Source organism: Mobula hypostoma, chromosome 21, assembly GCF_963921235.1.
Source record: "Mobula hypostoma chromosome 21, sMobHyp1.1, whole genome shotgun sequence".
Taxonomy (NCBI): domain Eukaryota; kingdom Metazoa; phylum Chordata; class Chondrichthyes; order Myliobatiformes; family Myliobatidae; genus Mobula; species Mobula hypostoma.
The window spans coordinates 14,180,731-14,206,785 of record NC_086117.1 but is presented as its reverse complement, the minus strand read 5'-3'; the positions used below and the strand labels follow the sequence as shown (position 1 = coordinate 14,206,785).

General features: G+C 37.9%; 1 protein-coding gene across 1 annotated transcript in view; it reads left to right on the top strand.

The window, feature by feature from the left end:
- Window positions 1–26,055, top strand: part of c5 (complement component 5) — a 103,609-nt gene that overhangs the window by 5,549 nt on the left and 72,005 nt on the right. The window contains exons 3-11 of the mRNA XM_063073453.1: window positions 1,877–2,039; window positions 4,508–4,578; window positions 7,163–7,254; window positions 8,572–8,654; window positions 11,272–11,362; window positions 16,130–16,238; window positions 19,995–20,121; window positions 21,135–21,250; window positions 24,858–25,055. Coding sequence (XP_062929523.1) covers window positions 1,877–2,039; window positions 4,508–4,578; window positions 7,163–7,254; window positions 8,572–8,654; window positions 11,272–11,362; window positions 16,130–16,238; window positions 19,995–20,121; window positions 21,135–21,250; window positions 24,858–25,055 — 1,050 coding nt within the window. The remainder of the gene's footprint in view (window positions 1–1,876; window positions 2,040–4,507; window positions 4,579–7,162; window positions 7,255–8,571; window positions 8,655–11,271; window positions 11,363–16,129; window positions 16,239–19,994; window positions 20,122–21,134; window positions 21,251–24,857; window positions 25,056–26,055) is intronic.

Sequence of the window (26,055 nt, the reverse complement as noted above, 5' to 3'; positions counted from 1 at the left end):
ATTGTTATTGTGATAGTTGGTAGCACTTTTTTAAATCCATGGAGTTGCTGTTAATTCCCAAGGTCATAGCCTGCTCTGTGAAGAACACACAAATGATCTACTAATTCATATTTAAAGTTCCTTTGAATATCAATATCTGATTTCCTGTCCACTACCTTTCCCTCAGTCGTCATCATTAAAATGGATAATTTGGTCATTGACATGTTTGTGGGAGTTTATTGTTGCTCAAAATTGCTGCTATGTTATCTTTCAAACAAGACAATACTTCATCTTATGTTTGCAGACAGCAGATCGGATACTAGGATTCAGCATATGTTAACAGTTTGGTTCCATAACAACTAGGCTCCTGGTTCCTGCAATGATACGCACATGATCACAAATGAGAAACAAAATCATATCACAACAGTTAGAGAAGGAGTAAGGTAAAGATGAAGCACTGTGCTCACTGGAGGGCATAGTACACACTAGTTACAGTATAGAGCTATCGGAAAAGAAAATCATTGACATATCTGGGTATACATAATTAAATGCTTGGTGCCTAATGGAAAGCTATGCTTAATGTCAAGCAAGATGAAGGAATCTAGTATGACATGGCATACATCCTTTGCAATATGACGTCAGTAATCACCTCTATAAGCACATCTTTAAAACAACACACTACAGTCTCTGGTGGTCAACTTCAAAGATTTCAGTGCAAAGAAGTTGTTTGGACAAGAGGAGGCTTTTGTACCATCAAGTTCATACTCAGTCTCTATAGATTTCCTTTGAAATCGTTGATTATCTCTCTTTCCACCACTTCCATAAGCAACAGGATGTAGGTATAGCCATTCATTCCATTGAAAAAGTTGTTTCTCACATCCCTGTGCATTTTCTACAAGGCCTCTTGCCCCTGCATACACTGAAGGGCACTAGTACTTTCACATCTTCCACCAAAATCCTCAGTGAATTGTCTGAAAATGATCATACTTGTTTTCATATAAGTTCAACCCGTTGCTCTAATTAGTATTACAGCCAAGAATGAGTTGTGAAGAATTGGCCACCAATCCTGGTAGTCAGGATGCACCACAACTTTATGAACCGCAGGCAATCTTTAAGTAGTGATTGGAGCTTGAAATATTTGGTCCCAGCTCAGGTGTATAGCCAACTATGCGAATGCCACTGCTTGCATTTTAAAAATCAATTATAAGAAATGGCAAGCATATTTCATTTACTATCTATACATATTATCTTCAATTTTGCCATTTAATCCCTAGCATGAGGAATTCTTCATCCTTTTTTTGAAGATGGCCTAGTTGCACTGATACAATTCATTAGCATAGGTAATTCTTCAAGTACCACAACCAGGATTTGTATCAAGTAATAGCAGAGATGGATGAAGTCATGAAACCTCAATATCATTACACTGTGTTAATAGTTAAATAATTAAATAGTTCGTAATTATTTACACCCTAGTTCACAGATAAAAACTTGTGAAGATACACAAGATTGCCAGTATTCATAAAAATGCCTCAAGTATTATTGGAAGGAAAAGGAGAATATTTGAGGGAAAGAAAATAACATCTAATATTGTAATTGCAAAGATTATTAGTTAAAATGTATAGAAATTTTTTCTATTACTTCGTGTTTGTAATCATTCTAATGAGTTGAATTGGAAATAGTGATTACAAAATTGGAAGCACAAAAAAAGCAAAGTTTGAACATGTATTTGCTCACCATTCAATCTTGTACTATTATTACATATTAAATATAAAAATATTATGAATTACTTCTTAATATTAGCCACAGTTATAAATAATAATTATTGGTTATTCATTAAAATAAAAATCTGAAGCAATATCTGTGTGCATGCCTGCAAAAATTATTTCCTTTTTTACAGATCTCACCAAAAGATTTACCTAGAAAAAAGGATGAAAAACAGTGTGTGTACTTAATAGCGTATTCTTCAATATTTACTCAAGAGGAAGAGGTGCTGGTGTCTTATAAGAATGGATTACTCTTTATCCAGACTGACAAACCTGTTTACACGCCTGATCAGTCAGGTATCAGTCTTAATCTTATTTTTCTATTGTTTTTGAATGTTCTAATTTAGCTATTGACTCTTGTCCACACTTCTGGGGTAATGTCTTCATCTTCATTATCAGGATAATATGAGATCCTGCTGGATTATCATCCTTTTGATTTCAGATACTGTAGATACAAGTGAACTCTTCCAGGTGTGTAAAGGCTCAAGACAGAGGACAGAGGGTGGGTGAAAAGGGAACAGATTACAGGACAAGGAAGCAGCTTGGACCTATAAAGAAAAATTACTGCTTAGGTGTGAGTTTCCAGTTAATAAGCCAAGTAGGTATCTGACAGGTGTCCTTGGTGGCAATCATCCATCAACTCCAACTGCAATATGTGAGATTCAAAGGAAATGTATTAGTATTAATTAAATATAAGTATAACTGCTGGTCTCACAGTGAGTTTTTTTTGTATTTGGTTCATTTACTGAAAGGAACACTTCTAAATAATGACTCTTTCTTTGACATGAATAGTTTTGACTCCACAGCAAACTTTCCACACCAACTTTGTCACCACCCCTGACTAACAAGGAATCAAGCAAAATAAAACCTTCTAATACATAAGGAATAACAAAGCCTTGGAGATAGCTGGTAGCTGAAGTTAGTTCTAAACTTTACAGAAAGGAGCTTCTTTCATAAATTCTCAGCCTTACCTCCCCAATTTGGAAAGAGGAAGACATGCCAGAAGACCTCAGAAATGCTATACTTGTGGCAATCTTCAAGAAAAGAAACAAATCTGATAATGACAACTGGATAGAAGTTTCCTCACTGTCTGTCACAAGGAAATATATTAACCACCCCAACATTTCCTTTGAGTGACTGAACAGCAGACTCTCAAATAACTGTGGTTTCCCTCCATCTACAGGCGCAATGAACAGGAAAATGTCAGAATAATGCAGGCAGTAGCATAAACGGTTAATGTTCACATAAAAACATTGATCCTTCTTACATTTGGCTGGCCACAGGAAATCATTTTCATCTTATTCCATTTCGTAATGGCATACAAGCTATGATTATAACTAATATGTTCACAACAGACCCACTCTCAGTGCAAACTGATGTCAAGCAAAATTGTATCATTGCTTCAATGCTGCACCTTGCCTCCAAAAGCTTCCTGCTGGAGTGGAGATAATAAACAGGGCAAATAGATAATTATTGGACATACTCAATCTCCATTTCGGATCCAAGATCACCCAACAGCTTCATCAAACTACAGAAGTTAATTTAGGCTTGCATATGCATACATTCAACGACTGATCTTCAAGTTATTCTTAACAGGTTCACTATCAGAATGGATCTTACACTTCTAAGATGCGGAAAACAAAGGCTCTCTACCAACCTGACCTGATGTACAACACTGCTTTCTGACAATAAAAGTCAATGACCAAATGCTGGAAAACATGGACAACTCCTCAAATGGTCCTTAGCCTATTCTCAGTGAAGACAGTATAAATGATGACATTCATCTTGGCCTTAAGTGCATCTGCACTGCCCTTTGGCAACATGAGGAAAAATATTTAAAGATCAAAACCTCAAACATGGCACAAGACTCCTTGCAGATAAGCAATTGCTGCTGTCCTACACACTTCTGAAATGTTGACTATCCACAACAGATACCTTAATTCATTTGATGGCATCAACACTACCTCTGCAAAATCTTCTGAGTTCATTGCAGGATAAGCAAACCAAAGTCATTGTCCTTTCCCAAGCCAAGATCTCCCAACAATGAAGTACTAATTACATTCAGTTGTCTCCCATGGACAAAATATACTATTTGCATGCCTGATGCCCAACTCTTGAAATAGACACTGTATTCTAAGCTCTGTAATGGCAAAAGATTTCCAAATCAACATAAGGGAAAATTCATGGATGTTCTCTAGCCTACTTGAAAAATATAATATATATATTCCTTCTAACTAATGGAAATTGATGGCCTTCAGCTACTCAAAACAGAAAAGGAGTATTGGGTATGACTCATGTTGGGAGTATGTGGAAGATTAGCATAAGTAAAAGCATTGCACTACTTCCTAAACTACCCACTTGTCTGCTCCATCAAAGCACATCCTGTCTCGTCTCTGGAGAGTGAAGTTTCCACTATGCCTTTGTTTGCCATCTTAGAGTTGACAGAACAGGAGCAGAACTCCGCTCAATCCCAGGTTACTGCTGAATAAGAATAGGAAAGTGCTTGCTGACCGTAACTAAGATGTATGTGAGAAAGTGAATACCTTTGCAAAAGAATCAGGGAAGATTGTCTGATTTACAGTAATTGTTAAACTTGAAAACTATGTTTTCATTATCTCTAACGAGAGAAAATCTGCAGATGCTGGAAATCCAAGCAACACAGACAAAATGCTGGAGGAACTCAGCAAGCCAGGCAGCATTTTGTGTGTGTTGTTTTCATTACCTCTGTTTATTCAAAAAGTTTTCTGTTTTTTTTTAATCTGTAGTGAAATTACGAATTTATTCTCTGAATGAAGAACTCAAACCAGCCAGAAGACCTATTGCCATTACATTTAAGGTGAGTTGTTTAAATTTAGAGCATAATATCATCATTATGCCAGTTATAGATATGCATTTGTAAACATTCTATATTAAAATATAATACAATGGTAAAATATATTCCTCATAAGATAACTGTAAAGCTACCGGGAGCAAATTTCAGACACGTGACCGTAAGTTATTATGAGAGCTGTTTCAGTTAAGATTGACAATTAATGACCATAGGCACATTTGAATCATCTGGCACAATTGTATCATATTAATGAGGGCATTAGTATACCTGTAGCTAATGGCTACTGAGTTTGCACAGATCATGCAGGTCATCACTTCAGTCAGAAATAATTGTTTTTATGACATTTGGAGCTTAACACTCAAGCCAATGCTCTCCCAGCTGCTTAGCTGTAAATGAAATCTACTGTTGAATATGCTGTCAAGAACAGGTAGGATTCCTTCCAGCTATGGATGACAATTGTTTGACGCTTATGAAGCTGCAGCATTCCACCCTTGCTTTTGTATTCTAGTCATCCTGAAATGAATGTTAACATTGCATTTGGCTTCCTTACCACTGACTCAACCACCAAATTTAGCTTTAGGGAATCCTGCACAAGGGCTTCCAGCTATGCACCTCTGATTTTTTAATTTTCTCCCCATTTAGAAAATAATCCGGTCCCTTATTCCTTCTACCAAAATGCATGACTATGCACTTCCCTGCACTATATTCCATCTGCCACTTTTTTGCCCATTCTGCCAAAATGTAAGTTCTACAGGCACCCTGCTTCCTCAACACTACCTCCACTATTTTTGTATTGTCTGCAAACTTGGCCAGAAAGCCATCCATTCCTTTGTACAAATCATTGACATATAATGTGAAAGGAAGTAGCCCCAGCACTGATTCCTGCAGCACACCACTAGTCATCGGCAGTCAATCAGAAAAGATACTTTTATTCCCATCATTTCCTCCTGCAGCCAGCAATCTTTGATCCGTGCCAGTACCTTTTCTGTAATACCTTGGGCTATTATGTTGTTAAGCAGCCTCATGCACGCACCTTCTGATATCCAAATAAACATCATCCATTGGCTATCCTGCTTGTTATTTCCTCAAAGAATTCCAACAGATTTGTCAGGCAAGATTTCCCCAAAACTTAACTTTCAGAATAGATTCCAACATCTTTCCAACCACCGAAGTCAAGCTAACTGGCTTTCCTTAGTTTATACCTTACTTTCTTCTGCCTGCTTCCCTTCTTAAGGAGTGGAGTGACACTTGCAATTTTCCAGTCCTCTGGAACCATTCCAGAACCTAAGGTTCTTGAAAGATCATTATTAATGTGTCAACAATCTCTTCAGCTATCTCTTTCAGAAACCTGGAGTATAGTCCATCTGGACTAGGTTATTTATTTACCTTCCAACTTTTCAGCTTCCCAAGCACCTTCTTAGTAATAGTAACGATACTTACATCTGCCCCCAACACTCTTGCATTCTGATAGTGTCTTCCACAGTGATGACTAATACAAAATACTTATTAAGCTCCTCTGCCATTTCTTTGTTCCACATTACTACCTCTCCAGTATCATTTTCCAGCAGACCATTATCCACTCTCACCTCTCCTTTTCCCTCGTATATCTGAAAATATTTTGGTATGCTCTTTTATATTATTGGTGAGCTTACCTTCATATCTTTTCTTTCTTCATGGCTTTTTTAGTTGCCTTCTGTTGATTTTTAAAAGTTCCCAATCCTCAACCTTCTCACTAATCTCTGCAATATTGTATGCCCTCTCTTTTGCTTTTATGCTGTCTTTGACTTCCCTTGTCAGCCATGTTTGTCTCAACCCCTCTTTAGAATAATTTTTCATCTTTGGAATGTATCTTTCCTGCACCTTCTGAATTTCATCCAGAAACACAAACATTGCTGTTCCACTATCATCCCTGCCAGAGTCCCCTTCCAATCAACTTTGACCAGCTCCTCTCTCCTGCTCTATAATTCCCTTTACTCCACTGTAGTACTGATACATTTGACTTTAACTTCTCTTTCTCAGTTTGCAGTGTTAAGTCTATACTATTACGATCACTGCCTCCTAAGGGTTTATTTCCTTTAAGATCCCGGAATCAAATCTGGGTCATTACATAACACCCTATCCAGAATTGCCATTCCCCTGGTGGGCTTAACTAAAAGCTGCTCTGGCCATTCTACAAATTCCATTCTAGGGATCCTAAGATTTTCCCAATCTACCTGCATATTGAAATCCGCCAAGATTATCAAAACATTGCCCTTTTGACATGTCTTTTTTTTTATCCCGTTGTAATTTTGTACCCCATATCTTGGCTACTGTTCAGAGGCCTACATATTACTGCTATCAGGGAGTTTTCACCCGTGTAGTTTTTTATCTCCATCCACAAGGATTCTACATCTTCTGAACCTATGTCACCTCTTTCTATGGATTTGATTTCATTTTTTGCCAACAGAGCCACCCCAACCCCTCTGCCTACCTGCCTGTTTTTTTTTATAAGAATTATTATAATGCATCTTCTATAAAGAATGTTGTGACAAATTATCTGATTCTTAAAGCAAATTAAAAATATAGTAATTATGTTTGTTTTGCAAACAAGGATCCAGAGGAAGTTAAAATTGACTATGTAGAATATGAAGATCTCACCGGAATAATCTCAATACCTGACTTCAAGATTCCATCTAATCCCAAGTAAATTACTATTGTTCTTGCTGTTAAACAATGTATATAAATGCAAATGAAATAGTTTCTTTTCTGGGAATTCACAATTCTTAATAATTAATTAGAGATGTTGAAATTGAATTTGAGAGAAACTGCATATTTAAAAAGTCTTAGGATTACTTTCATGTCAGCTTGTTTTGGAATATGTGAAGTACAAGGCCAGGTGAAATTTTAACTGTCATGCTAGTACCTAGCACCCTGGCTTTCTATTATCCATAGGCTGTCTTGCTGTGTTGAGAGAGATCAGGCAAACTGAGCTTATTTATTATAAATAGAGATTCCTGGAAAATCACAGCAGTTCAGTTAACATCAGTAAATAGATTTCAGGACTAAAATTCTCTGCCAGAATGGAAAAAGAAAGAAACAGGAATTAATCTGACTGGATTAAGCAATTCTGACTGCTAAGGGGCAATAAAACTTCTTTGTTTTTGTAATGTGTTGCTTGTGTTGTGATACATACCCAGCAGGCCACAGTATGCAAATGAAAGAGAAAGGAAGAGAGGGAGAGCAGGCAAAGATTGCGAGTTCTGATACTAACAGAAAGAAAGGATGAGTTCATCCAAAGACTATGAATCCAGTAAAGAATCTTGAAGGCTGCAGTTGGCCCAGATGAATGATGAGAGATTGTGGTCATCTTTGCCTGACATTGCTTTCTTCCTTTTTCTTTCATTTGTAAACTCTGGCCTACTGGACATGTTCCAGTAACTGGTCATCAATGTTGGGAACAGCTCTAGTTACCAGGGTATGATCCGGATCTTGGATGTTGACTATATAGAGTATTCTTATGTATTCTCACGAATCCATATGTTTTCCTGATTGCTTTGGTTTCCTTCCACATCCCAAAGACATATTAATTACTTCATGTAAATTATCTCTCATGGTGTAGAGAAGTGGCAAAAGAGTCAAAGATTAGGCTTTTTCTCTCTCTCAAAGTTGCAAGGTTACAAGGAAATTGGAGAGGCATATAATTTCTCTGATAGTACTCTGACAGGTTGAATGGCTCTCTGTTTCACAATAGGTGAATGGCCATTCAATGCATTCATGTATTCGCATCTGACTTCCAGTGCATTCATTACTTCCACACTACAGTACAGAAGTCCAGAATGTTAGCTAACTGGAAACTCGGTATGAACCTGCAGCACATTGCCAGTTTGAAAATGAATGGATTTTAGCTTCAGAAATATTTCTGTCAATGGCCTTCTGAATATTCAAGTGCACAACATCAAATATTAATAATTATTAATATTGTTATCTATCTTACATTTAAATTACACTAATTTTTTTCAGGTATGGTATATGGACAGTAGAAGCTTCTTATAAAAATGACTTCACAACTACTACTTCAACGCATTTTGAGATCAAAGAATATGGTAGATCTATACTTTATATTCTGTCACTAGAATAAACTAACAATTATGAACTTGAGTTGTGCAAATATACAAATTCCTAATTATTTATGCATTTAGGAAAAATAAAGCTTGACTAGAAATATGAGTACAATCAAACTCTTAAATAACTTTTTTTTTGTAGAACAATGTGTACAAAACCAGTTCCTCTTTAAGTTAGACCAAGTCAGAAGTATTGGGCAGAGTCAGTGTTACACACACACAATGCTGGAGGAACTCAGCAGGTTAGTCAGCATCAATGGAAATGAATAAACAGTTACACACATCAAAGTTGCTGGTGAACGCAGCAGGCCAGGCAGCATCTCTGGGAAGAGGTACAGTCGACGTTTCGGGCCGAGACCCTTCGTCAGGACTAACTGAAAGAAGAGCTAGTAAGAGATTTGAAAGTGGGAGGGGGAGGGGATGATCCAAAATGATAGGAGAAGACAGGAGGGAGAGGGATGGAGCCAAGAGCTGGACAGGTGATTGGCAAAAGGGATATGAGAGGATCATGGGACAGGAGGCCCAGGGAGAAAGAAAAGGGGGAGGGGGGAAACCCAGAGGATGGGCAAGGGGTATAGTGAGAGGGACAGAGGGAGAAAAAGGAGAGAGAGAAAAAGAATGTGTGTACATAAATAAATAATGGGTGGGGCACGAGGGGGAGGTGGGGCATTAGCGGAAGTTTGAGAAGTCAATGTTCATGCCATCAGGTTGGAGGCTACCCAGACGGAACCAGCTCTTGACTCCAACCCTCCCCCTCCTGTCTTCTCCTATCATTTTGGATCTCCCCCTCCCCCTCCTACTTTCAAATCTCTTACTAGCTCTTCTTTCAGTTAGTCCTGACAAAGGGTCTCGGCCCGAAACGTTGACTGTACTTCTTCCTAGAGATGCTGCCTGGCCTGCTGCGTTCACCAGCAACTTTGATGTGTGTTGCTTGAATTTCCAGCATCTGCAGAATTCCTCGTGTTTGCGTGAATAAACAGTTGATGTTTCATGCTGATACCCTTCTTTAAAAGTGGAAAGGAAGGTGGAAGATGCCAGAATAAGCAGGTGGGGTTAGGGGTGGGGAAGGAGGATAGCTAGAAGGTGATTGGTGAAACCAAATGGGTAGGAAAGATAAAGGGTTGGAGAGAAAGGAATCTGATAGGAGAGGGACCCAGGGGAGCTGAAATTGTCAGGTCGCATTGGAACTGTAGGCATTCAGCCATTGAAGTTTCATTGGTTTTAGATTTTCATGCATGCACTTCCAAACTTGGAATGAAGGGTGGCATTAAGAAGATAAATTGTTTTCAGTTGTTCTTCTATTTTGATGGTTTTAATTGTTTCTAAGTGTTCATGTGCTTCTAATTTAATATTAATTAAAATTTTAATAATCTTCAATTTTCAATAATTCACTTCAATTTTAATAATTTTCATATAGTCAGAAATACTAAAAAACTAAAAAAACCTCTGAATTTTGGCAAGAGATTTAAGCTTCACCTTCTCTCAAAGTATATCAAGGGCATTTGGGGAAGGACATTTTGACTGAGCCAACTGAGGCCCAGTCATGACTGGAGCTAGCCGGTTGAGGTGAGTACCAACATGGTGGGACTACATGTTGTAGTTCTAGATGATAGGCTGGCTTCAAGATGATCTAGCTCATTTATTCTTCTTTACTGGAATAAAAATTAATTATTTTGGTATCTCATATTCCTCTTTTGTCTTGAAAATTGATTACACTATTCTGCAAAGTGGTGTCTTATTACACTATTCTCCAAAGTGGTATATTAAAGCTGAGCTATAATATACTTTAACATTGTTGCTACACTCAAGCTAGGGATTTAACTGAACATATAAAATGATCTCATAATTTTCATCATTTAATAGAAATCTGCAGTAATAATTAAGTCCAAAGGAAAGAAAAACACCTTTGTAAACATTAATTTTCAGTTCAGGATGTGTTGCCTATTATCAAGTTTATTATAAAGAACATTTATTATAAAGTATTACTGATTGAATATAGAAAAGCCCAAGCATTGTCTGACACTGTTAGTGCATATTAGAACACTGATTTCACATCTTTCATTTGATTCATCATAAAGTACTTTGGTGCGATAATGAAGTAACACAGTTTCTATATAAGTAGGACAGCGGTTTCCTCATTCAAATACAGTGGCAGAGCTGCTGATTTACTATTCAATGAGCACTGATAGCATATTTAAAGCCTTGTTTTTTTAAAGTAGTAATTGATGTTGAGAAGGGGAAGTGAATAAAAAGAAAATTAAGGAAATCAAGAAATACTTGATGGTGAATAAGTAATATTTAAACAATTTTTATTGGTCCATCATTTACAGTGAGAAATATTTTAGTACTTATTACAAAGTGGATAACAACATTTGACAATCCAAGGCAAATTTTATACTTGCGACTAGTTTCTTTAACAAAATCAGAACAGTTCTTAACTCTAATTGATGCAAATCATATTCATAACATTAAATGTAGTTCATAATCTCCAAATATTAGAAAATGGAATCTTTCTAATTAATCCTATGAGACAGTAGGTAGATAACGTCAGACAGAATGAATGAAACATTATTTGGTAACATATTTTATATCTTTTTAGTGTTACCAACCTTCCTGATCTCTATCAAGCCAGAAAAGCACTACATTTCTTTTGAGGAATTTGAAAGATTTACAATAACCATAACAGCAAGGTAATCATTTACACCTTTTTTTCCTTTTGTGATATTTAAATTTTATTTTAATTCATTTTTTGATATTTATGTTATCAACATAATTGCAAAATTTCAAAGTTCAAAGTACATTCATTATCAGAATATGTATAAAGTATATAATCTTGAGATTCATCTTATTGCAGATAGCCACAAAACAAAGAAACAAAATAGAACTCCATTCAAAGAAAACTCCCACACAACCAGATCATCAGACATGCGAAAAAAGAACAAATTGTGCCAACAGCAAAAAGCTAACAAATAGCACACAAAACATTAAATATCAAACCATAGTCCTCAAAAATTAGTCCAAAATGCCACTATTATCATACAGTCTGGACATTGAAAGCAGTTTATATTAAGGCTGTCAGTAATTTGAATGTAATTTCTTTAGCTTGCTAACATGTAGCTTTATCTTTTAATACATAAACAATGGCACTACTTGGAACTTTTGTGGAAATAAATTAGCTTGGTGGCCACTGTCCCAAAATAAAGTTCTTAAATGATGGCTAATTCAGTTAAGTTATCAGATTGTTCTAATGTGGTAAAGCACAGATACTTTTTTATTTATAGTACAATGCAAAAGTCTTAAGGCCCATATATATAGCTAGGGTGGCTAAGACTTTTGCACAGTACTGTATGTTATGTCTTTCCAGTTACCAAGTAACATTTAATACTATTGAGTTAATACAAAGTTAAGAACTGTTATTTCTGTTTCCCAGCTATATACCCCATATACAGTACCTAAGACTAATGCATAGTACTATATATTGGTACTTGAATTTTAATGAACATTAACAGAATCTAAAAGTAAACAAGATGAGAAGGCACCTAATTAATTATCTGGAGATGGCATTTTTCTTATATCATGTGACCATTACGGCTTCGGGTGCAAATGTGTGAAATGAGTTCTGTTTTCATGGCTAGAGTAACTGTGTTATAGCCACTATTAGTTATCTGTTTCATAAGATGAATTAAACATTTAATAGACATTCTGTTTATCAGATCTGAGATTTTTTTTAAATGCCAGAAACATTACAAACTAATGGCAGAGGCATTTTAATTTTAACGGAAACTGTAACAACTCTTTTATTGCCAACCAAACACAGAACATAAAGCGCGGTGAAAACTTCACGTCATTACATCATCACGTCAGACCAGCCTCTTAAAGTGAACCTCAACTTAATGTTGAGATTGTGAATTATGTGTATGTTTCTACCCCTTACGTTACCCCACAATATTACTGTAATAGTTTGATGTTACAGATATGACAACTTCAAAATATTTCTTCAATTTCCATCATATAAATGATTTTATTTTTGACTGTTGCTTTTATTGTACCATGAAAATTAACTTAATTGTGAGTTGCATTTATATAAATACAGAGAACTTGAATTCATGGAGATATACAGCACAGAAACAGTCTCTTTGGCCCAACTCATCCATTCCAACCAAGTGTCGGCATTTAGATTAGATTAGATTATGAGGACTGTCATGTACCCCGTGACGGGGATAAAGAAACCAGCAGAAATAGAAACCACTTTGGAGTCTCGTATTGCTATAAACTACTAATATTTATTAGTAATTACGCAATACAGTAATATCAATGTAAATAAATCACACAGGTTAGCATGAATATATACAAAAGTACGTAAATCAGTAAGTGTGGAAATGTATGTATGATAACCAAGCTTCTTTAAGTCTAGGGGTAAAAAGATACAGTCTTACGATGTTGAGTAAAGTTCAGTTCATGGTATTTAGTTGAGCAGCGATGGGGGGGGGAGAGAGAGAGGGAGAGAGAGAGGGAGAGTTGAGTCGTCAGGTGAGCTGATGCCGTCGGTCTTCTCGTTGTCCTCCGAAATCCTTTACAAGTCACTGACTGTGACTTTAACCGGGGGACCGGTTTCCCTGTGGTGGAGCTATCACCCCGGCAAGGGTGGACACATAGACAACTCCCCACCAGTCAACCCCTTCTCCTGAAACTGGAATAGCAATTTGGATCGATCCGCCTGTTCGATCCTCCAACACCCATTTTCTCTGTGGGCACAACAATGCTCATTCAGTGTCCAGATCAAGTGTCCTGAGGTCTGTATCATCTGACCTCCCATTTATTTCACCAGGCTGAGCATCACCTGCCATTCAAGGAGTCCCTCCTTCCTTTGTCTGTAAAGAAATGCAAGCGGGCAACCTGTCCTTGAAGAAATGTCAACAACCTGCTGAAAATCATAACATCGAGTGTCCATTAAATAACACCGCCTTCGGTTACCATAGCAACTTACGAGCTGCTTGGTGCTGTCTCCAACTCCAAACTCAGTAAAAATCCAAAGTTACTTACAATGCCTTAAAGTGACAGTCCAACCGTTAATCTTCGTCCGTCTCTCTCTCTCTCTCTCTCTCTCCTTTCCAAACAAACCATCCACGATGAATGTCTCTCTCTGTCTTTCTTCAAACAGTTAATAGGGGCGCTCCTGGATCCCCTCACAGAACACTCAGTCCTTGTTTATTGTCATTTAGAAATGCATGCATTAAAAAATGATACAATGTTTCTCTGGTATGCTATCACAGAAACACAAGACAGATCAAGACTAAAACTGACAAAAACCACATAATTATAACATATAGTTACAACAGTGCAAAGCAGTACCGTAATTTGATAAGAGCAGACCATGGGCACGGTAAAAAAGAGTCTCAAAGTCCTGATAGCCCCAACATCTCACACAGACGGTAGAAGAAAGAAACTCTCCCTGCCATGAGCTTCCAGCGCCGCAAACTTGCCAATACAGCATCCTGGAAGCACCCGACCACAGTCCGACTCTGAGTCCCTCCGAAAACTTTGAGCCTCCGACACCGAGCACCAAGCACCATCTCTGCCGAGCACTTCGACCCCGTCCCTGGCCACCAAGCAACAGGCAAAGCTGAGGATTCGGGGCCTTCCCCTCTGGAGATTCTGGATCACACAGTAGCAGCGGCAGCGAAACAGGCATTTCAGAAGTTTCACCAGATGTTCCTCCGTGCTCTCACGTCTGCCTCCATCAAATCAGAATTGGGCACGACATCCTACTTGACAGATTACAGATATTCATCACCGGAGAGGCTGCGCGCGCTGCGTCGCGTCGCCATCTTCTCCTCCTCCCGGATTTGTCCCATATCCCTCAAAATCAGGGGTACCCAACCTTTTTTTATGCCATGAACCAGCACCATTAAGCAAGGGGTCCATTGACCCCAGGTTGGAAATCCTTGCTCTAAACCTTTCCTATCATGTATCTGTCAAAATATAGTTATACCTGCCTGTACCACCTACTATGGTAGCTTGAACGATATATCCACCACCATCTGTGTATAAACTTGCCCCTCAGACCCCCTTTATAAGTATCTTTCTCCCCTCACCTTAAACCTAAGTTTTCAAGTTTTCCCCCGGGGAAAATATTGTGACTATCTCTCCTATTAATGTCTCTCATAATTGGATATAAGGAGGATGGAGGGATATGGACGTGGTGTTGGTACAAGGGATTATTGTTTGGGTATCTTTGATTTGCTTTTTAGCTGGTTCAGCACAGTATTGTGGGCTGAATGGCCTGTTCCTGTGCTGTTTTCTTCTATGATCTATAATTAAATGCAGTAAACCTCTATAAGATGATCCCTTGCCCCTTCTCCTTTAGGTGACTGTGTCCTACTACTCAAAATCTCACTTTCAGTAATACTCCTCAGCATTCTGCCTTTCATTTTTGATGTCCAGGCCTGGTTTAACTTCCCAAAATATATCACTGTGAACCTGTCTGTTAAATTTCATCTGCCATTTCCTTGCTGACTTTCCCAGTTGTCTGAGAACTGGTTGTAACATTAGACAAAATTTTTATTCTCCACTATATCACCAATTGGCAAATTTACTACTCATGTTACCAGCATTTCAAATGATTAAAGTCAATGATAAACAATAAAGGACTCAGCACCATTCCCTGTCGCACTGACTGCTTATAGCTCCCCAATGTGGAAAAACAGCTCTTGACTACCACCCTCTGTCTCTTATCACCAAGCCTATTTTGTATCGATTTTACTATCTCACATAGATTCTTGCCCACTGGAGTAGCTGACCATGAGGGACCTCGTCAAAGGACTTGCTAGATTCCAGATAAACAATTTCCACCTCCCTGAACTTGTTCAAATCTCTTGATTATCTCCTCAAAATACTCGGTCAAATTTGGGAGACAAGATCTCCCATGAATAAGCCAAAATGACTATCCCTGATCAGCTGACAAGAAAATCTTCAGATGCTGGAATTCCTAGCAACACACACAAAATGCTGGAGGAACTCAGCAGGTCAGGCAGCATCGATAGAAAAGAGTAAACAGTTGATGTTTCAGGCCAAGTAACTTCTTCAGTCCTGATGAAGAGTCTCACCGCAAAACGGTCGATGGTTTACTCTTTTCCAAAGATGCTGCTTGACCTGCTGAGTTCTTCCAGCATTTTGTGTGTATCCTAATCAGTTGTTGTTTTTCCAAATGCAAGTAGATTCTCGCTTCACTGAAGCAAGGCCTGTAGTTCCTAGCTTTTCCTTGTATCCTTCTTTAGGTAAAAGCACAACTCCAGTTTTCTGGTATCTCACCATGGCTTATGAAGATATAAAAATCTCTGCTGGACTCTTATTACTTTCTCCATCTTGAGATGAAAATGAACTGTTAAAATTGTTATTTTTGTAAACTGCATTACTTCGGTTCACAATTAACTGAATTTTTTTTTGCAATTTTACAGATATTTTTATAAAAAAATAGTATCATCTGCATCTGTCTTTGTGCGTTTTGGAATTATTGACAAACACGGTACAAAGCAACTAATGCCACTTGCAGCACAGCATGTTCTGGTAAGAGAAACAAATTATGATAAACACTAAATTGTCATATATGTTTGTTTGTTTTTGGCAAAATTTCACTGACAGAAATATTATGCAGGTGCTTATGACATGTCAGTGTAGAGAATGGCACCTCATTTAGTTTTGCAGTGCAAACTTTTCATAAAAGCACACGATATAGGGCAAAAGAAGTGTAGACAGAGATGCGATAAGTAATGAGAAAAATTATATATAGTGTACATAGAGCAAATATTCTGGAAACCCCAGTTCATATTATTTGCATTACTTATTACACTGACTTGGGATTTGAAAAAAATAGAATCATTTTAATTATTTACCTCAGTTTATCTCAACCCCGGAAGCCTATGCCTTTAATTTGAAGAATGTTATCTTTCTGGTTTCAGAGAAAAAAATATTGTAAACAGTATAGTTATGTAGGAAATTGGGAACAAGGGAATGAATCAAGATACATCTCCTCATATGAGGTTAAATACATACAAATCTAGTGCTGTGCACTTCAAAACATGGCCACTTATAACCAAGAAAACCAAAGACAATTGATTCATAGGAGAATCATCATATGGAAATTCCCATCAGAGCAGACACTATCCAGCATTGTCATGGGCAAATTCGTGTAATTCTCTACCTCACAAAACAATAGGTATTCCCTTACAGTAATTCAAAAACACCAACACTCTTTCAAAGGCATTTTTGACAACCAGTAAATCCTGCTTTTAAGCATGAACAGCAACACTTGTGTTTTATCTTTGAGTAAATGAAAACCGTGCTTTTTGTAAATTCTTGACTATTGATACTTTTTGTCTTTCCTCATCAATCCTTATAACCACACACGTATATGTTAAAGAGGTTCCCCGTGTAAACCTCATATTTATAATTGCATCCTCACCTTTATGGTAGCTTTGTTCCTCCCTGTTTCCAGGTATGCAGTGCTCCTGCTTTCCAAACTGCTTGAAGGCATACTATTTGACTGTGAAACCAAATAATGTGAAATGAATGTGTATTCTAACAATAAGGTTGGAATATATTAATTAAACTGAAAATTGGATGATTCCTGCACATTGATCAAATTATTCCTGCTCCCAGTTGTGTTCATTGATCCAGATCTGCTATACTTCAAGAATCCACATGGCTTCAATTCCTTGTGACCAATAATAAGGGCGATCTACTTGTTTTTATATTAAATTGGTGTTTATAGTGAATACTTCCTGGTCACTTTAATTTCTATTACAATCTTAAATTCTATTTTGTATGTTAATATTTTATAATAGTAAAACTGTAAATTTGACATTTTCTCATCAGACCAAGTGGCAGAGTTGCATTTCTATTGCTCAGCTCCTCATTTTTTATTGGACATCAAAGCCTCTGTCGCAGCTATGCCTACTTTGGCTATTTGTCAATTCTGCCACAACTTTTAGATCCTACAGTTTCTGACTCTGAACTGGCAACTGAAGCTACCCAGAATGGCTGGAAGACCAAGATTTTCCCTGTAGAAGTGGGATGCAGGGGATTCGTTGCTACATCTACGACCAGTCTATTGAAGAAGATGGGGGTGAGGGGTTACTCCCTCCAACAAGCAATCAAGTCCTTGTCAAATGCAGCAGAAGAAAGCAGCAATTGGATTTGGATTAAAAGGAAAGACAACAACTGGGCTGCAAGATGAAGACAGGAGAGTATGGAACTGAGGGGGGTGTATCTGGGACACCAGGTTGCACCGTTGAGCCCTCTGGAGACATCGTGGGCTTGTCAATGAAATGTCAAAGAAGGAGGGTGCCCACCTGATGAGCCTGAAGACGTACCTACCCTCCCTCCTTGTCACCACTCCAAACCCACTGCCAACATCGAGAGTGCCAACTTACCATAGGGATTGAAACATCAAGTCCTAGTAGCTCTACTACTGTGGCCTGCTACTGTTTCTTCTTTTTGCCTGCCAAATGGGGGATTTTGGGAAGCCAGTACCAGGTTGTTTGTTTTTGGATTGTAGACTTAAGGAGAGGGAAACCTAAGGTCCTCATCGGAGAATCAGAGATGGAGAAAGTTAGCAACTTTAAATTCCTGGGTGTAACTATTTCAGAGGACCTGCCCTGGAATCAGCAGACAAATGCAATTACGGTGAAAGCTCAGTAGCACCTCTACTTCCTTAGGAGTCTGCAGAGATTCAGCATGGCATCAAAAACTTTGCCAAACTTTTATAGATATGTACTGGAGAGTGTACTGTCTGGCTGCAGCACAGCCTGGTATGGCCTGGTATAACCAATGCTTTTGAACATCCTACAAAATGTAGTGGATTTGGCCCTGTACATCACAGGTAAAGCCCTCCAAGTCCAAACTATTGAGCACATCTACATGAAATGCTGTCGTAGGAAAGCAGCATCCATTATCAAGGACCTCACCACCCAGGCCATCTTCTATTCTCACCGCTACCTTCAGGTAGAAGATACAAGAGCCTCAGGACTTGCACCACCAGCTTCAGGAACAGTTACTTCCCCTCTACTATCAGGCTCTTGAACAAAAGGGGATAACTACACTCACTTGTCCATCCATTGAGATATTCCCACAATCAATTACCTTAATTTAAGGATTTTTTATCTTGTTATTTCATGTTCTCATTATTCATTGCTATCTATTTGCATTTGCACAGTTGATTGTCTCCTGCACATTACAGGACCTTTCATTGATCATGTTATAGTTACTATTATATAGATTTGCTAAGTATGCCATCAGGAAGGTGAATCTCAGGGTTGTATTGTGAAGGACCCCACACACCCCTCATACAAACTCTTCTCCCACCTGCCATCTGGGAAAAGGTACCAAAGCATTCGGGCTCTCACGACCAGACTGTGCAACAGTTTCTTCCCCCAAGCCATCACACTCCTTAATACTCTGAGACTAGACTGACATCTACACCATTTATTATTATATTGTAATTTGTCCTCTATTCTGCCTATTGTCTTGTTTATTATTTATTGTACTGCCCTGCACTGTTTTGTGCACGTTATGTAGTCCTGTGTAGGTCTGTAGTCTAGTGTAGTTTTTGTGTTGTCTTACGTAGTCTAGTGTAGCCTTGTGTTGTCTCACTTAGTCTAGTGTAGTTTTGTGTTGTTTCATGTAGCACCATGGTCCTGGAGGAACGTTGTTTCGGTTTTACTGTGTACTGTACCAGCAGTTTATGGTTGAAATGACAATAAAAAGCAACTTGACTTGTATGTGGTGACATATATGTACTCTGATAATAAAATTTACCTTGAGCTTTGAAGTTTGATTTCAAGGCAATGGAGCCAAGCCAAAAGCAGCACTAAGGCAATGGGGCTCCAAATATTTCATCTCCTGTTCTTGCTTTCAGGCCTTGTCCAAACATTCTCACACTGTGATCTCATATTCCTTCTCCTTTCTCTCCCTTAATGTTTCTCCCCTGACTTGCCTTCTGATTTTGAGTTCTGCTTCCATGCAAACCCCTACTGCTTTTACGATATTTTAGCCACTATAACCCTTTTTTACCATCTTCCCTTGAATCTAATCACTCATCATTTATATATTCATATTTTTAATTTGGATGAATGTACATCCAATGAACTGTTATCCTATTTGTCGTCCTTGATTTGCAAAAACAAGTACATGATCAATGTTTGCATTCAGTCAGTCACAAGATTGCATTGTTCAGGACAATCAAAGTCAGAATTACAGTTTAGTTTTTTTTTGGAGACTTAGGTACAGTATTAAATAAAATTAACAAATTTTTATTCTTATCAGATGTTCAATGGAGTAACAACTATAACATTCAACCCTAAAGCTGCAACTGAATTAATTAACCGATATGGTATTGAAGATCTTCATGAAGATTTTTTGTACATTGGAGTGACAGTTCAAGATTCATCAGGTATAAGATAATAATTCTTTTATAAAGAGCTAAAAAAAAGTTCATGTATATTCCACATACTGCTGCACTGAAAGAGTGAGTGAGACAGACTGAGAAGCTATGTGAATCTGATGTTTCTTACAATGAGAAAGGCCTTGCCACCTTGATACTGTGATCCATCACGTTGTATTCATCAGTCTGTAGACTGGAGTTTAGAGCTCACTTATCCTGCTTCTTTTTACCAAATTTCTGTCATATCTTTTTAAAGTTCCAACAAAGTCTTGTAGCCCCAGGTGATTACTTCTGTAATGTCAAGGATCTGACAGGAAATGCAGAGGAGACTTGACCCAAAAGCAGAGCAGTGGAAACAATTTTTGCAGTAAACAATACTTTACTAATAATCTGCCAAGTAGCAAGCCATGAGGGGCACAAAACAAGAGAGACCAGATATTTAACACGACAAAGCAACAAGATAACCAAAGGCCAGGAGCAAATGGTTGGGCTAGCTGGTTTGATAGATGAATACGTGACTGTGGCTGAGGGCTGGGTTTAAATAGGCTGCAGGTAATGAGTTGGAAACAAGTAGCAGGTGACTCTTGTTAGCTGAGAAGAGACTGGAAGGTGCCTGCCTGTGTAGGCCTAACAGGATCTGCAAACCCTTCAATAGCTTATTAATCTTGTTCATACTTCATCCAGCCATGGTTCCAAAGTCAGAAACTTATATGAAGAAGCAAACACATAACATTCCAAAAATGTCTGTCTTGTTTTAGTTACACATTTGAATGTTAATATCCTTGTATGATAATCATTCTCAAAAAAACTGCAGGGGTCTTTCAACCTGAAAGGGCTTTAACAATGTTGCATGCATCCTAAAAATAAGTCCCAAAGATGTCTGCTGTTGGTTGATGTGAAATTATTTTGATAACTGTCAACTCAGTAGTTCTCTTAAAAATGTAAAGTATTAAATTTTCTGACAGGCCGGCCAGCAATTGCTCCAGTCAGAAATAATCTGTTTTTGTTGCATTTACTGTTAGCTGGAATATCTGAAGATGCTGAATATAGCGAAGTTAAATTTACTGTCTCGCCGTATTTAATTAACCTGGTGGGAACTCCACTTTTTGTAAAACCTGGGCTTCCATACAACGTCATAGTAAGTAAAAAAGAGTTGCATTTTCGGTTTCTGCAGCATGAATCTGACCTGTTTGGTGGATTTCTTTGTTCTTCCAACTTATGTAAAGTTGTAAATGATATTCAAATCATCACAATCCCTTTGGTGCAGGGGTTCCCAATCTTTTTTTTTATGCCATGATCCAATACCATTAAGCAACGGGTCTGTAGATCCCAGATTGGGAACCCCTGCTTCGGAGCAACCCATTTGGAAGCACCAATTTCATCAAATTCTCTTGTGTAGACGTGGATGAAGTGGACAAATCTAAAAGTCCTGTGTTTTTAGTAATTTTGCAAAGGTGCAAGCAAGACAACAGATGTTGATAACTTACTTCAAATTGTTATTGTGAATAAAATGGGAACTTAATTTCTTTCATAATTAAAAACATGGGAGAAATTTTACCCTAAATAAGTCATTTATTTCATTTGCCAAAAATTGCTGTAATATTTTAAATTTTAAGAATTTATATTGTTTTTAAATATAAATAAATCAATGTTTATGAGTGGGTTACTTTAAGGAGTGCAGTTCTGAAGGTGATTTCTCACTTTTGAGCATTATAAGAAGCATAACATTGGGTATATGGATATTGGTGTTAGTGGCACTATATTGCTAACTTGGCATGTTAGAAGGTCTTTGTTTGGTGGCACAGTGGTACTGCTAGTATCCGTCCTTCCACACAGTTGCAGTAATACACGCTCAATCCTGACCCCTGTGTACCCCCTGCAAATGTGTGGGTCTTCTTCAGAAGCTCCAGTCTCCTCCCATAACTCAAAGACATTGTAGGTTAGAAGGTTAGTTAGCACTGGTGGGAGTGAGTGGAGATGGTGGGAATTTGGAGAGAATAAAAAGGGATTAGCATCGAGCAAATGTAAGAGGGTGCTTGATTGTCTGTGTTGTCTTTGAGGGTCAAGGGCCAGTTAGTATGCTGGATGATTCTATCTGAGATAATTTTTACAACTTCATTTTAACCCTGAAGCTTATTTTAATTTATTAACAATTAAATCTATAATGTATTCGTTGTTTTAGATAGATAGATAGATAGATATACTTTATTAATCCCGAGGGAAATTGGGTTTCGTTACAGCCGCTCCAACCAAGAATAGAGCATAAATATAGCAATACAAGAACCACAAACAATCAAACGACAATATGCAAACTATGCCAGATGGAAGTAAGTCCAGGACCAGCCTATTGGCTCAGGGTTTCTGACCCTCCATTTTGATGGTAAAATTGATGACACCGTTGTATTATGCACCATGTGATGATTGGCAATGTGGTGGCACGGTAGCATAGCAGGATTTGGGATGCAATGTTGAAGTTGTACAAGATATTGGTGAGGCTGAATTTGGAATATGGTGTTCATTCTTCTAAGGGAAAAATGCCATTAAGCTAGAATCAGAAACATGTTTATTATCACTGACATGTCAAAGTGTGTTGTTTTATGGCAACAGTGCAATGCAAGTCAAAAAATTACTATACATTACAATAAAAATAATAAGTATAATTGTATATATAAATAAATAATGCAAAAGAGAAATAGCAAGGTAATGTTTGTGGGCTCATGGACAATTAAGAAATCTGATAGCAGGTGGATGAGGTTACTCCTCAAAGGCTGAGTGTGCCTTCCCTGAGCCTCCACCCTGATGAAGTAATAAGATGAGGGCATGTCCCAGATGGTGATGGTTCTTCATGATGGATGCCGCCTTCTTGAGGCACTGCCTTATGAAGATGTCCTCGATGGTGAGGAGGCTTGAGCCCATGTTGGAACTGGCTGAGTCTATATCCCTCTTTTTTTTGATCCTGTGTATTTGAGCCACCATACTAGGCAGTGATGCAACCAATCAGAATGCTCTCCGAGGTGCATCTGTAGAAATTTGCTAGGGTCTTGGGTGACATACCAGATCTCTACAATCCTTGGTGAAGTATAGCCACTGATGTCTCTTCTTCATAATTCCATTAATATGTTGGGCCCAGTATATATCCTCAGATGTTGACATCCAGGAACTTGAAGCTGTTCACCCTTTCCACAGCTGACTCCTCATTAAGGACTAGTGGACACTCTCCTGTCTTCGCCTTCCTGATGTCCACAATTCTTGGCCTTGCTTATATTGAGTGCAGGGTTGCTAGTGCAACACCACTCATCAGATAATCTATCTCATTTCTGTACACTTCTTTTGTCACCTTCTGAGATTCTGACAACAGTGGTGTCATCACTGAATTAATAGGTGGTCTTTGTCTAGCCACACATTCATGAGAGTTGAGGAGTGGGCTAAGTATGCATCCTTGAGGTGTGCCTGTGTTGATTGTCAGAAAGGAGGACATGTTATTACTGATCAGCACTGACTGTGATCTCCCAACAAGAAAGTCAAGGATCTAGTTGCAGAGGGCGGTACAGAGCCCCAGGTTTTGAAGCTTGTTGATTGTATTACTGATACTGTTAAACACTAAGCTGTAATTGATAAACAGCAACTTGACATAGGTATTGTTCTTGCCAGGTGGTCCAAGGTTATATGTAGAACCAGTAAGGTTGTGTCTGCACTAGATCTTTAATGGTAATTGCAGTGGGTTCAGGTCCTTGCTCAGGCAGGAATTAATTCCATCCATGATCAATTTCTCAAAGCACTTCATCACAGTAGATGTATGACTGGACGATAGTTGTTGAAGCAGCTCATCTTGCTCTTTTGAAGCAGGTAGGAACCTACGATTGCAGCTGTGAAAGAATGCAGAGGAGATTTGTGAGGATATTGCCGGGACTGAGTTATGGAGAGAGGTTGGGTGGATTGGGACTTTTTTCATTGGAGCCTAGGAGAATGAGAGGTGATCTAATAGAGGTGTATAAGATCATGAGAGGCATAGATAAAGTGAATGCACAGTCTTTTTTTCCTGGGTTGGGGAACCAAGAACTAGAGGATATAGGTTTAAGGTGAAAGAGAGCAACTTAGTAGAAACCTGAAGGGCGACATTTTTCACCCAAAGTGTGGTCAGTATATAGAAGAGCTGCCGGAAGAAGTTTAGATAGGTACTTTAACAACATTTAAAAGGTGTCTGGACAGGTATAGTACATGGGTAAGAAAGGTTCAGAGTGATACAGTCCAAATGCTTTGATGGGAATCTTGGTCGGTATGGACCAGTTTACTGAAGGACCTGTTTCTATGCTGTATGACTCTGAATGAATCTAAACAAAAAGCACAGCCTCCAAACAAGGAGTTGGTCATTCTGGATAGAAATGGGAAGAACTTTCTCTACCCAGAGGTAATAAATCTTGGAATTTACTCTGCAAACAGGCTGTGGAGGTTCAGTAGACTGTATTCTAGACAGAGATTGACGGATTATTTGATAGTAAGTGAATCAAGGGATATGAAATGCACAAGAAAGTAGCACTGAGTTAAAAGATCAGCCAGTATCTTTACCTTAGCTATGTTTAAGCAGGCACATAGAGCCATATTTCCTATTCTTGTTTTCATTTTATTTGTTCTTATGGATGCTGAGAATGAAATCTCTGTAGTAATTTAATCTTGTATCTATAGGAATTCTTTATATACTGTAATATATTGGATTCTATTTCACCTCATATTAACTTTTTTAACAGGTCCAAGTAAAAGACATTTTGGGATATCCAGCTGGAAATGTTGCAGTTACATTTTCTGCAAAGGCAGTTTTTGAAGAGGGTGAAAGACAAGACATATATCTATCAGAGTCAAATGGCAGAAAGATAACCAAAAGAGATGATGGAACTGCACTGTTTATTATCAATCTTCCAGCTGGACTTCAAGAATTAGAATTTAAGGTCAGTTGACAAAAACAGGAGATCCTAATCAAGACATGAGCGCAAATTGCAGTCTACGGTATAAAGATTAGATTAATAAAGGTGATCTGAGATATACAATGGGCACTGAATGCAAATACTGTTTATTTTTTTCAATCCAGAAGAAAGAATCATTTTGCAAGCATAACTTATAGGATAAGAAGTAATAGGATGTGGAACATGAACAATGTCATCAAATATAAATAAAAGCAACTGCTTTTTTGAGATATTTTACACTGTCAGAGTTTTAATATTTATGTGCATTATATTTAATAAGAATTCCTCATTTTGATTCCCTTTCTGTTAAATTCTTCACTCAATGAATAAGCTGATAACTAGTAATTGTACTGCGCTGATAATCAGGATGAAAGTTATGAGAGTAGCTGAGGTTAACTTGCCATCATATCTTTCTTGAAAGATACATAAATAGCATTAATTTCTCTCCTGCATTTCTGATTGAAATTTTGTCTTGCATTCAAAATTGAAAACTCATTAATATATGGAACTTCAGCAATGCATTCACGGCCTACCATTTTATGAGATGAGTATTGGGATAACAAAGAGAATGTTGAGAAAAAGTGGTTTTGATTTTGAAGTCTAAATACACATTACTGTAACCCAAGAAACATCAGTCTGATAATACAGGCGCTTAACTTGATTGCATAACTAAATTAAAATTTCAAAATAACCAGAAGTGCAAGAACTAAATCTAAAGTAATTTTTTAAAATTAGAAAATACTGGAGATACTCAGTAGGTCAGTCAACATCTGTGAACAAAGACATAGAGTCAAAATTTTAGGACATGGAAACAGTAAAGATTTTAAAATGTGCAAAAATGGGGAGATGAAGGAGCAGCTCAGAAATGGAGCCATTTAAATCCATCCAAACACCTTTGAAACTGGGCAGGAATAAGCATGAGACCCTTGCACTGCTTAAAGGGTATCTGCTATACAAGGAAGAGTTTTCCGAGTAAGAGGGGCCT